Source organism: Musca domestica, unplaced genomic scaffold, assembly GCF_030504385.1.
Source record: "Musca domestica strain aabys unplaced genomic scaffold, Musca_domestica.polishedcontigs.V.1.1 17, whole genome shotgun sequence".
Lineage (NCBI taxonomy): Eukaryota > Metazoa > Arthropoda > Insecta > Diptera > Muscidae > Musca > Musca domestica.
The window spans coordinates 7,350,135-7,363,770 of NW_026712230.1; the positions used below are offsets into that span (position 1 = coordinate 7,350,135).

At 31.9% G+C, this 13,636-nt stretch overlaps 1 protein-coding gene across 11 annotated transcripts in view; it reads right to left on the reverse strand.

The window, feature by feature from the left end:
* The window catches only part of LOC131801614 (F-actin-uncapping protein LRRC16A-like), a 137,688-nt gene that overhangs the window by 90,278 nt on the left and 33,774 nt on the right, over nucleotides 1-13,636 (reverse strand). The window contains exon 1 of one of the 11 annotated variants that reach the window (XM_059120443.1): nucleotides 3,553-3,592. The exons of the other annotated variants lie outside the window; for them this stretch is intronic. Coding sequence (XP_058976426.1) covers nucleotides 3,553-3,577 — 25 coding nt within the window. The 5' untranslated portion in view covers nucleotides 3,578-3,592. Of the gene's footprint in view, nucleotides 1-3,552; nucleotides 3,593-13,636 lie in introns of those variants that run through there. 11 annotated transcript variants of the gene reach the window in all.

Here is a 13,636-nt window from a genome sequence, read left to right on the forward strand (position 1 = left end):
ATATGTTCAGCTCATGAGCCAGTTTTCGGTCACTGCGACGCGGGTTTCGAAGAAGTCGCTTCTTTACTTTCGAACCATTTCTGCTGATGTTGCTATTTTCTTCCGTCCAATTCCTTGACGTCGGGCTACGCTACCAGTATCACGGTAAGGAGCGATGGTACGAGACACAAAAGATTTGTTCACATTTAAATGGTGGAATGATCTAACTATAGCCACTTGTGGTTTTCCAGCCAAATATAAAGAAACAAAGAAATCGTATATCCATATAACACTACCTCCCTATAGCGGGTATTTTGATGATTTTACCTAATTTTTTCAAAGGAATTGTCTAAAAATCCATATTAGAAGTTTTTTCTAAGCACTTTACCCACTAGAATAGAATATGATATAATATAATAGAATAGAATAGAATGGGTATAATCCACATACAATCGCAAATTTGGCATTTGAATATTTTAATGGCTTATGACAAAAGTTGCCTATGCAGGCCCACGTCGTCGGTATTTTTAAGATTTAAACAGAATTATTAACGGATTTCATGTTTTTGAAAATTTTCAAATTCGTTCTAAATGGTGGAGGGTATTCAAAGTTCGGTCCGGCCGAAATTACTGCTATTTTACTTGTTTTTTTTCACTTTTTATAAAATTAATTTATTTTACAGAGACCCAAATTGTATGTTTTCAACTAAATTATGAAAGTAAATTAAGATACCGTTAAAAAGCCTGTTTCATTGTCAATCTTCACTTACAGCTGCTTATTATGGCCATATCATCATCAGTTTCATTTTCTTTGTTCTCCACTTTGTTTCTAAACCAAAAAAAAAAGTAATCGGCAATTTATTGGTGGCTGATTGTTACCTCAAAACTCCAGCCAACCCAACTGCTTACGAACCAGACCTCTTTTGACTTGTTTTTATTAGTTTCTTTGTTGGCCATTTTATTAGTCTTTCTCTTTTCGGCTGGCTATTCTTTGTTTGGGGACGTTAAAAATTTGAATTGATTTGAATTTAACCCAGTTCTATGAAAGATGTGTTCTGCTTCCCCTTAGAAAAAGAGAGCAAGTATTGGCACACTCCTTTTGTTGTCTTTCGTTGGCCGTATTATGTTGGGATTTTCTTAGTTATTGTTGTTGTTATTATTGAGGTGGCTGGCTATCGCTCAAGTCATTGATTGTTAACTGGATGTCTTGAATAAATGCCTGTTGTGTTGTGCGTTTATGGCCTTTTTTAACTGTTATTGCTGGCTTGTTGTGTTCGGGCTTGCTCAATGGCATTTTCGAAAAAAAAAAACAAGAATTTTTGAAATAAAAATGAAAACTATTTTTTTCTAGTTTAATTTATTGAAATTGAAGATACAGGTTGTACTGGGGCATAGCATATATTATTCACCATAATAAAATATAGCCAGAAAAATTGCGAAAAACTAGAAGTACAATGGGTTTAGCATTTTTCTTCAAATCTGGACAATACTTACGAGACAATTAATGAATAGTCCGTGAATGATTTTAGCAGTCCCAATTTGTAAACGTCGAAAACGCCTTACTTATTTTAACTTACTCATTAAAGCCCAGCCGAAATGACTGAGACCACAACTTTTGACATGTAATTTTATGTTTTTCTTTTTTTGTTTTTTGTAATTCTAGAATTCCATTAGTAATTTGAATATGTGAAAATTTTATTCAAATTATTTAATTTGTAATTCGAAATATTTTTTTTAACTGCAAAAACAAATATCCAAATGTAGACGTAGACCTTCAAAATTTGGCAGAACAATTTGTATTGTGTCTAGGATGGTTGGTATTGAAAATGAGATATGTCGGTCCACGTTTTGGTATAGCCGCCATATAACGGTACCTTCCGATATTCGGTATTTTGATGATTTTTTGCTACATTTTTCCACGGATTTGCCTGAAAATTGGTATCTGTATTTCAAAATAGGTTCTAGCTTCAGCGGCGGAACACTGAATGTATAGGTCTGCGTTTTGGTATAGCCCCCATATAAAGGTACTTCACGATAGGCGGTGTTTTGAAGATTTTTGCCATATTTTTTTACGGCTTTGTCTAAAAATTGGTATTTGTAGTCCGTAATGGGTTTAAGCTCCTGTGGCGGAACAAAGTATGCATAGGTTCACATTTTTGTATAGCCCCCATTTAACAGTACCTCCCTATATTGGATATTTTCATAATATTTGCCACATTTTTCCAAGGATTTTGAAACTGAAAATTGGTATTTGTATTTCATAATAAGTTCCTGCACCAACGACAGAAAATTGAAAATATAGGTCCACGTTTTCCTACAGCGCACACATACTCCCAACGATACCCACCGACACTCGCTATTTTGATAGTCCAATTTTGTGGGTAAATGTGACCACCCACAAAATTGTTTCAAATTTGGTATTTAAGAACATTTGGTAGATGACAATCATTGAAGCATAAAATTATCTATGGAGGTTCCCGTTTTGGTATGGCCCCCACATAACGGCCGCACCCACTTTATGGTTTTAAAGTTAAATAGTTCCTTACTGGCATTTGCAGTTTAAAGTGGAACACGTTGGAATTCAGATACTTTTATATAAAAATGTTTTCTTTGCCCAAAGGTGTAGGGTATTAAAAGTTCGGTCTGGCCGAACCTAATATTTTTTTTACTTTTTTTTTTTAATGAGGTGTAACTTCGGCTGTGTGACAATTAGCGCCGTCCTTGTGAAACAAAGTGTTCCCAATATCCTGCGCTTAAATTTTTTCAAACACAAATTCGCTCAGCATGGCCCGACAACGTTTCGGCAATTCCAAGCTCTGGTCAAAAAGCCGCACCAAACATTGACTCGTTTTGAATGTGCCTCAAATGCGACAAATTAGCTTGTTTACGTATGGGGCTGATGGTGCTTCTGTTCTTCCGAAATCCGCACACTTTTTTACGAAAATGCTTTAGAATTGTGTACTTTTTCAAGAGGTTCGATCTAAAAGGTTACGAAGAGTATTAGTAAAAGCACCACTGTACCAATGATATTGAGCAACATTTACAAGTTAAAGGATTTGCACTAAGCAGAGATAAATTTTACTCACGAGCAAAAAAGACCTTGTATGAAAAATACGACTTTAATAAGAAGTTTATTCACTACTCTTTTGTTTTGGAGTGGAATGGAAAGTTTAATCATGTGGAAAATGGTACACTATTATCGGATTTGTGTTTTTGTTTTTTTACTCCCTTTTCGAGTGGGAGTAAATTTCATTCGAAATCGAAATACGTACACAAAACATACATAAGAAAAAACTACTATTTTCCACTCAATTTCTCTCTTAGAAGAAACTCTTAATCTATTTGGAGCGTTCCCAGACAAAAGAGTGGAGAATAATCTTCTTGTTAAATTTGCACTCTTCGAGCAAGCGAGGAATTCTCACAAATCTTAGAGATTCGATTGTCTTTAAGTCAGAATTTCTATCTCCCACCTGTCAAATAGCCTATGTTTAAGATCTGCACATTTTAAGTAACTTTAATTTTTGAATACATTTGATAGTTTTTCAGAAATATATTTTCATTTGTTTCCTTTTACCTCTAATAAAATTTTCTGCACACATGGAATCTATAGGGACTTTTCAACTTGTTTTTACCTTTACGAGAATAATTTTAATCAATATGAACATAAAATATTGCAATCTCTCGCCGTTGCATTCTTATTTGTCGTTTACAACTGATAGATAAAGCTGTAATCTTAGAATTTGTTTGCGAAAAACTTTTTGCTTTAATTTTTATTTTTCTTTGTTTTCAGAAATGTGTTATTTATATGACCGCAAAAAACTAAGAGTGAAAAGGTGTGGCCGGTAGCAGATAAGCGAAAGTACTAATGTTCACAATCATCAATCAACTTCGATTCGCAAAAGGTATGAATATTTTCTTGAAAGATAATTGCATTGCTGTTTTGTTTGCTAGCATGTGAACGAGTAATGTTATCAGATTAAGAAATTCCGAAACCGTTACAAAGCGAAACCGAAACCGTTACTAAACCAATTCATTGAATACATTACATCAAGAATATTGCCATTTACCTTTTGGCAATTTCTAAAATGACCTACAAACTCCTATGTTTTAATATCTCATATTAATATAGAAGGACCTTAACTCTCGCTAAAATGTGAAAACTACTTCTAAAATAGCCAACAACTTGTCGGAAGAAACTGACAACTCCCTGTTGGAATAGAACTGATATTGAGTTAAATACAAATGAACAGTGGCGACAATTCATCAGTTATGAATTTTGAAAAATATTTTTTGTGTTCCCGTACTTTTTAAATAGTAAAACTAGTAAAAGAGAGAAATGTTACATTCGCTCTGAGAGAACTACCAAGAAAGCACTGACACCAAAAATTAGTCATATATCAACATTTTATGGAATTCCTTTCAAATCATTATTTCAGTAAATGAGGAGCTGGCTCTTTTTGCTCGGTATAATTTGCCTAGTAAAAAGTAATAAATAAGAACGCCATATTCAACATGTCCGCAGGTTCTAGAAAGCATCTATTAATATTTGAGAGATAGATTTTTTTCCTCGTTTTTTTTTTTTTTTTTTTTTTGTTTTTCTTTTTTTTTTTTTTTTTGTCGATTGCTTACCCAATTAACCAGACGACAATTTAAGCCTTAAACGAGGAAATTGGACGCTGCATTAATGAATTACAACAGCATTTATGCAAAACAGCTATTGAACGCAAAACCACGGCGGCCATCGCCACGATATCTTGTTCCATACATAAGCTCATTTTGCCTAATTTACAATGTAATAAAGATTTAAAATTTTTATAAATATCTGTAATTTAATTTAACATTTAAAAACTGTGCTCTATTTGGAACACCCTTCATAAAAACACGAGGATAAATTAATCCAAATAATTCAAAAATATGCGCATTTATGTGCGTTTTTTTTTTTCAAATATTTTCCTGACATACAGATTTCTTGTGAGATACAATGAAGAATATTTTAGTCATTGAAGTCATCCTTCTAAGATGATGTTTTCTAGGAGAATTTTGCATAAACTTACAGGAAGTCCGGACTTAAGCCTTAAATGTGACTTGAATATTTATGAATTTCTGGCGAATAGGTAAAACAAAGATTTTTAATATATTCTGGAACTTACCGAAGATTTTTATGAAAAACAGTTTTGTAGAATATTTTGACTAGCTACGATCCCTTTTAAAGGGAGTTTTAACTATATTTTACAAAAAAAATGACCATAACGACCCTTTTGGTGACTCCATGAGTGTTAAAATTTTCGACTATAACAATCCTCATATTGTTATCAGTAATAATGCCTATAACGCTATATACTTAAAATGTATGTGCGTGAAGATAAAAACGTTTTTAATTTTCGAACACTTTCAGTTGTATAACAGTGTATAACAGTTCAAAAACGTTTTTGTATATGAGCGGAAAATAAAAACGATTTTCTAGGTTATAATAAAAACGTTTTTCAATGTGTTAGACTTTTAATCTTAGTCATTTGTTTGATTTACGAAATTATTATCTCCTAGTAAATGAAATACTAATACAATACAATATGTATTGATCTAAGCATTTCATTGTAGAAATTTTGAGAAAAAAATTTATCATCGAAAAATACGATTTTAAAGGACAAAATATGTTTTGGCCTATATCTCAGGATCAAAAAAGGATACGCGTATATGGAAGGTATCGTTAGAAAGGTGATTCCTTCTACTTTCCGAATATGTGCTGATCTAAGCATTTCATTGTAGAAATTTTGAGAAAAAAATTTATCATCGAAAAATACGATTTTAAAGGACAAAATATGTTTTGGCCTATATCTCAGGATCAAAAAAGGATACGCGTAAATAGAAGGTATCGTTAGAAAGGTGATTCCTTCTACTTTCCGAATATGTGCTGATCTAAGCATTTCATTGCAGAAATTTTGAGAAAAAAATTTGTCATCGAAAAATACGATTTTAAAGGACGAAATGTGTTTTGGCCTATATCTCAGGATCAAGAAAGGATACGCGTATATGGAAGGTATCGTTAGAAAGGTGATTCCTTCTACTTTCCGAATATGTGCTGATCTAAGCATTTCATTGTAGAAATTTTGAGAAAAAAATTTATCATCGAAAAATACGATTTTAAAGGACAAAATATGTTTTGGCCTATATCTCAGGATCAAAAAAGGATACGCGTATATGGAAGGTATCGTTAGAAAGGTGATTCCTTCTACTTTCCGAATATGTATTGATCTAAGCATTTCATTGTAGAAATTTTGAGAAAAAAATTTATCATCGAAAAATACGATTTTAAAGGACAAAATATGTTTTGGCCTATATCTCAGGATCAAAAAAGGATACGCGTATATGGAAGGTATCGTTAGAAAGGTGATTCCATCTACTTTCCGAATATGTATTGATCTAAGCATTTCATTGTAGAAATTTTGAGAAAAAAATTTATCATCGAAAAATACGATTTTAAAGGACGAAATGTGTTTTGGCCTATATCTCAGGATCAAGAAAGGATACGCGTATATGGAAGGTATCGTTAGAAAGGTGATTCCTTCTACTTTCCGAATATGTGCTGATCTAAGCATTTCATTGTAGAAATTTTGAGAAAAAAATTTATCATCGAAAAATACGATTTTAAAGGACAAAATATGTTTTGGCCTATATCTCAGGATCAAAAAAGGATACGCGTATATGGATGGTATCGTTAGAAAGGTGATTCCTTCTACTTTCCGAATATGTATTGATCTAAGCATTTCATTGTAGAAATTTTGAGAAAAAAATTTATCATCGAAAAATACGATTTTAAAGGACAAAATATGTTTTGGCCTATATCTCAGGATCAAAAAAGGATACGCGTATATGGAAGGTATCGTTAGAAAGGTGATTCCTTCTACTTTCCGAATATGTATTGATCTAAGCATTTCATTGTAGAAATTTTGAGAAAAAAATTTATCATCGAAAAATACGATTTTAAAGGACAAAATATGTTTTGGCCTATATCTCAGGATCAAAAAAGGATACGCGTATATGGAAGGTATCGTTAGAAAGGTGATTCCTTCTACTTTCCGAATATGTGCTGATCTAAGCATTTCATTGTAGAAATTTTGAGAAAAAAATTTATCATCGAAAAATACGATTTTAAAGGACAAAATATGTTTTGGCCTATATCTCAGGATCAAAAAAGGATACGCGTATATAGAAGGTATCGTTAGAAAGGTGATTCCTTCTACTTTCCGAATATGTGCTGATCTAAGCATTTCATTGCAGAAATTTTGAGAAAAAAATTTGTCATCGAAAAATACGATTTTAAAGGACGAAATGTGTTTTGGCCTATATCTCAGGATCAAGAAAGGATACGCGTATATGGAAGGTATCGTTAGAAAGGTGATTCCTTCTACTTTCCGAATATGTGCTGATCTAAGCATTTCATTGTAGAAATTTTGAGAAAAAAATTTATCATCGAAAAATACGATTTTAAAGGACAAAATATGTTTTGGCCTATATCTCAGGATCAAAAAAGGATACGCGTATATGGAAGGTATCGTTAGAAAGGTGATTCCTTCTACTTTCCGAATATGTATTGATCTAAGCATTTCATTGTAGAAATTTTGAGAAAAAAATTTGTCATCGAAAAATACGATTTTAAAGGACGAAATGTGTTTTGGCCTATATCTCAGGATCAAGAAAGGATACGCGTATATGGAAGGTATCGTTAGAAAGGTGATTCCTTCTACTTTCCGAATATGTGCTGATCTAAGCATTTCATTGTAGAAATTTTGAGAAAAAAATTTATCATCGAAAAATACGATTTTAAAGGACAAAATATGTTTTGGCCTATATCTCAGGATCAAAAAAGGATACGCGTATATGGAAGGTATCGTTAGAAAGGTGATTCCTTCTACTTTCCGAATATGTATTGATCTAAGCATTTCATTGTAGAAATTTTTAAAAAAAAATTTTTCATCGAAAAATACGATTTTAAAGGACAAAATATGTTTTGGCCTATATCTCAGGATCAAAAAAGGATACGCGTATATGGAAGGTATCGTTAGAAAGGTGATTCCTTCTACTTTCCGAATATGTATTGATCTAAGCATTTCATTGTAGAAATTTTGAGAAAAAAATTTATCATCGAAAAATACGATTTTAAAGGACAAAATATGTTTTGGCCTATATCTCAGGATCAAAAAAGGATACGCGTATATGGAAGGTATCGTTAGAAAGGTGATTCCATCTACTTTCCGAATATGTATTGATCTAAGCATTTCATTGTAGAAATTTTGAGAAAAAAATTTATCATCGAAAAATACGATTTTAAAGGACGAAATGTGTTTTGGCCTATATCTCAGGATCAAGAAAGGATACGCGTATATGGAAGGTATCGTTAGAAAGGTGATTCCTTCTACTTTCCGAATATGTGCTGATCTAAGCATTTCATTGTAGAAATTTTGAGAAAAAAATTTATCATCGAAAAATACGATTTTAAAGGACAAAATATGTTTTGGCCTATATCTCAGGATCAAAAAAGGATACGCGTATATGGAAGGTATCGTTAGAAAGGTGATTCCTTCTACTTTCCGAATATGTATTGATCTAAGCATTTCATTGTAGAAATTTTGAGAAAAAAATTTATCATCGAAAAATACGATTTTAAAGGACAAAATATGTTTTGGCCTATATCTCAGGATCAAAAAAGGATACGCGTATATGGAAGGTATCGTTAGAAAGGTGATTCCTTCTACTTTCCGAATATGTATTGATCTAAGCATTTCATTGTAGAAATTTTGAGAAAAAAATTTATCATCGAAAAATACGATTTTAAAGGACAAAATATGTTTTGGCCTATATCTCAGGATCAAGAAAGGATACGCGTATATGGAAGGTATCGTTAGAAAGGTGATTCCTTCTACTTTCCGAATATGTGCTGATCTAAGCATTTCATTGTAGAAATTTTGAGAAAAAAATTTATCATCGAAAAATACGATTTTAAAGGACAAAATATGTTTTGGCCTATATCTCAGGATCAAAAAAGGATACGCGTATATAGAAGGTATCGTTAGAAAGGTGATTCCTTCTACTTTCCGAATATGTGCTGATCTAAGCATTTCATTGCAGAAATTTTGAGAAAAAAATTTGTCATCGAAAAATACGATTTTAAAGGACGAAATGTGTTTTGGCCTATATCTCAGGATCAAGAAAGGATACGCGTATATGGAAGGTATCGTTAGAAAGGTGATTCCTTCTACTTTCCGAATATGTGCTGATCTAAGCATTTCATTGTAGAAATTTTGAGAAAAAAATTTATCATCGAAAAATACGATTTTAAAGGACAAAATATGTTTTGGCCTATATCTCAGGATCAAAAAAGGATACGCGTATATGGAAGGTATCGTTAGAAAGGTGATTCCTTCTACTTTCCGAATATGTATTGATCTAAGCATTTCATTGCAGAAATTTTGAGAAAAAAATTTATCATCGAAAAATACGATTTTAAAGAACAAAATATGTTTTGGCCTATATCTCAGGATCAAAAAAGGATACGCGTATCCTTTTTTGATCCTGAGATATAGGCCAAAACATATTTTGTCCTTTAAAATCGTATTTTTCGATGATAAATTTTTTTCTCAAAATTTCTGCAATGAAATGCTTAGATCAATACATATTCGGAAAGTAGAAGGAATCACCTTTCTAACGATACCTTCCATATACGCGTATCCTTTTTTGATCCTGAGATATAGGCCAAAACATATTTTGTTCTTTAAAATCGTATTTTTCGATGATAAATTTTTTTCTCAAAATTTCTGCAATGAAATGCTTAGATCAATACATATTCGGAAAGTAGAAGGAATCACCTTTCTAACGATACCTTCCATATACGCGTATCCTTTTTTGATCCTGAGATATAGGCCAAAACATATTTTGTCCTTTAAAATCGTATTTTTCGATGATAAATTTTTTTCTCAAAATTTCTGCAATGAAATGCTTAGATCAATACATATTCGGAAAGTAGAAGGAATCACCTTTCTAACGATACCTTCCATATACGCGTATCCTTTTTTGATCCTGAGATATAGGCCAAAACATATTTTGTCCTTTAAAATCGTATTTTTCGATGATAAATTTTGTTCTCAAAATTTCTGCAATGAAATGCTTAGATCAATACATATTCGGAAAGTAGAAGGAATCACCTTTCTAACGATACCTTCCATATACGCGTATCCTTTTTTGATCCTGAGATATAGGCCAAAACATATTTTGTCCTTTAAAATCGTATTTTTCGATGATAAATTTTTTTCTCAAAATTTCTGCAATGAAATGCTTAGATCAATACATATTCGGAAAGTAGAAGGAATCACCTTTCTAACGATACCTTCCATATACGCGTATCCTTTTTTGATCCTGAGATATAGGCCAAAACATATTTTGTCCTTTAAAATCGTATTTTTCGATGATAAATTTTTTTCTCAAAATTTCTGCAATGAAATGCTTAGATCAATACATATTCGGAAAGTAGAAGGAATCACCTTTCTAACGATACCTTCCATATACGCGTATCCTTTTTTGATCCTGAGATATAGGCCAAAACATATTTTGTCCTTTAAAATCGTATTTTTCGATGATAAATTTTTTTCTCAAAATTTCTGCAATGAAATGCTTAGATCAATACATATTCGGAAAGTAGAAGGAATCACCTTTCTAACGATACCTTCCATATACGCATATCCTTTTTTGATCCTGAGATATAGGCCAAAACATATTTTGTCCTTTAAAATCGTATTTTTCGATGATAATTTTTTTTCTCAAAATTTCTGCAATGAAATGCTTAGATCAATACATATTCGGAAAGTAGAAGGAATCACCTTTCTAACGATACCTTCCATATACGCGTATCCTTTTTTGATCCTGAGATATAGGCCAAAACATATTTTGTCCTTTAAAATCGTATTTTTCGATGATAATTTTTTTTCTCAAAATTTCTGCAATGAAATGCTTAGATCAATACATATTCGGAAAGTAGAAGGAATCACCTTTCTAACGATACCTTCCATATACGCGTATCCTTTTTTGATCCTGAGATATAGGCCAAAACATATTTTGTCCTTTAAAATCGTATTTTTCGATGATAATTTTTTTTCTCAAAATTTCTGCAATGAAATGCTTAGATCAGTACATATTCGGAAAGTAGAAGGAATCACCTTTCTAACGATACCTTCCATATACGCGTATCCTTTTTTGATCCTGAGATATAGGCCAAAACATATTTTGTCCTTTAAAATCGTAATTTCGATAATAAATTTTTTTCTCAAAATTTCTGCAATGAAATGCTTAGATCAATACATATTCGGAAAGTAGAAGGAATCACCTTTCTAACGATACCTTCCATATACGCGTATCCTTTTTTGATCCTGAGATATAGGCCAAAACATATTTTGTCCTTTAAAATCGTATTTTTCGATGATAAATTTTTTTCTCAAAATTTCTGCAATGAAATGCTTAGATCAATACATATTCGGAAAGTAGAAGGAATCACCTTTCTAACGATACCTTCCATATACGCGTATCCTTTTTTGATCCTGAGATATAGGCCAAAACATATTTTGTTCTTTAAAATCGTATTTTTCGATGATAAATTTTTTTCTCAAAATTTCTGCAATGAAATGCTTAGATCAATACATATTCGGAAAGTAGAAGGAATCACCTTTCTAACGATACCTTCCATATACGCGTATCCTTTTTTGATCCTGAGATATAGGCCAAAACATATTTTGTCCTTTAAAATCGTATTTTTCGATGATAATTTTTTTCTCAAAATTTCTGCAATGAAATGTTTAGATCAATACATATTCGGAAAGTAGAAGGAATCACCTTTTTAACGATACCTTCCATATACGCGTATCCTTTTTTTGATCCTGAGATATAGGCCAAAACATATTTTGTCCTTTAAAATCGTATTTTTCGATGATAAATTTTTTTTCTCAAAATTTCTGCAATGAAATGCTTAGATCAATACATATTCGGAAAGTAGAAGGAATCACCTTTCTAACGATACCTTCCATATACGCGTATCCTTTTTTGATCCTGAGATATAGGCCAAAACATATTTTGTTCTTTAAAATCGTATTTTTCGATGATAAATTTTTTTCTCAAAATTTCTGCAATGAAATGCTTAGATCAATACATATTCGGAAAGTAGAAGGAATCACCTTTCTAACGATACCTTCCATATACGCGTATCCTTTTTTGATCCTGAGATATAGGCCAAAACATATTTTGTCCTTTAAAATCGTATTTTTCGATGATAAATTTTTTTCTCAAAATTTCTGCAATGAAATGCTTAGATCAATACATATTCGGAAAGTAGAAGGAATCACCTTTCTAACGATACCTTCCATATACGCGTATCCTTTTTTGATCCTGAGATATAGGCCAAAACATATTTTGTTCTTTAAAATCGTATTTTTCGATGATAAATTTTTTTCTCAAAATTTCTGCAATGAAATGCTTAGATCAATACATATTCGGAAAGTAGAAGGAATCACCTTTCTAACGATACCTTCCATATACGCGTATCCTTTTTTGATCCTGAGATATAGGCCAAAACATATTTTGTCCTTTAAAATCTTTATTTATTTATATTTATAATCATAATTCTTACACATTGACAATTTAAATTATGTATTTTCATTTCATGTGTTTATTTCTGTATTAGTATTTTATTTACTAGGGGATAATAAAAATCGTTTTTCGTATATCAAACAAATCACTAAGATTAAAATTCTAACACGTTGAAAATCGTTTTTATTATAACCTTGAAAAACGTTTTTATTATAACCTAGAAAATCGTTTTTATTTTCCGCTCATATACAAAAACGTTTTTGAACTGTTATACACTGTTATACAACTGAAAGTGTTCGAAAATTAAAAACGTTTTTATCTTCACGCACATTTAAAATGTGCGGATTCCACAGAATCTTAATCCAAAAATTGAGAAAAAGCTTGGTCTATAATTTAACCATGATTCATCTTTGCAATCGTTGTTCGTTTGTAATTTGCCTTGAATTTAATTATCAAAAAGCGTCCTCTGTTAAGAAAGTTTTGATTCTGCGATTTTGAAACAACGACTAAGATTATTTTTAACTTTATTTGTGCCTAAATAAGAAGAATTGTCGGTTGTGGCGTGAAGATCAGCCAGAAACAATGCAAAGCAAGAAAGCTGCCAATGCATCTAGAAAAAGTTACAGTTTGGTGAGGTCTATGGGCTAGTGGTATTACTTGACCTCACTTCTTCAAAGATGCTTCAATTCTGGGAAATGGTGAGCGCCACCGGAAGATGATATCAAACTTTTTTCCAAGCATGTGGTGTCAGATGTCACACAGCACTCGTGACAATGGACTCATAGAGAGACGAATCGATGATCGATGATAATATCGTACGATATACAGACGAGCCAGCTTCAATGGACGCATTGGAATACAACAATGATGCATTTATTCGTGAAATACATACCAACATTTACGAAAGAATTGGTATTGGATGAATAAATTGAGAGACACTCAACATTTGCATTAAATAATCTTCAAACATTGAAATATACAGGGTGAGATGAAAAAACTGCAAACAACTTCAGACTGCAGTCATTTCTAAG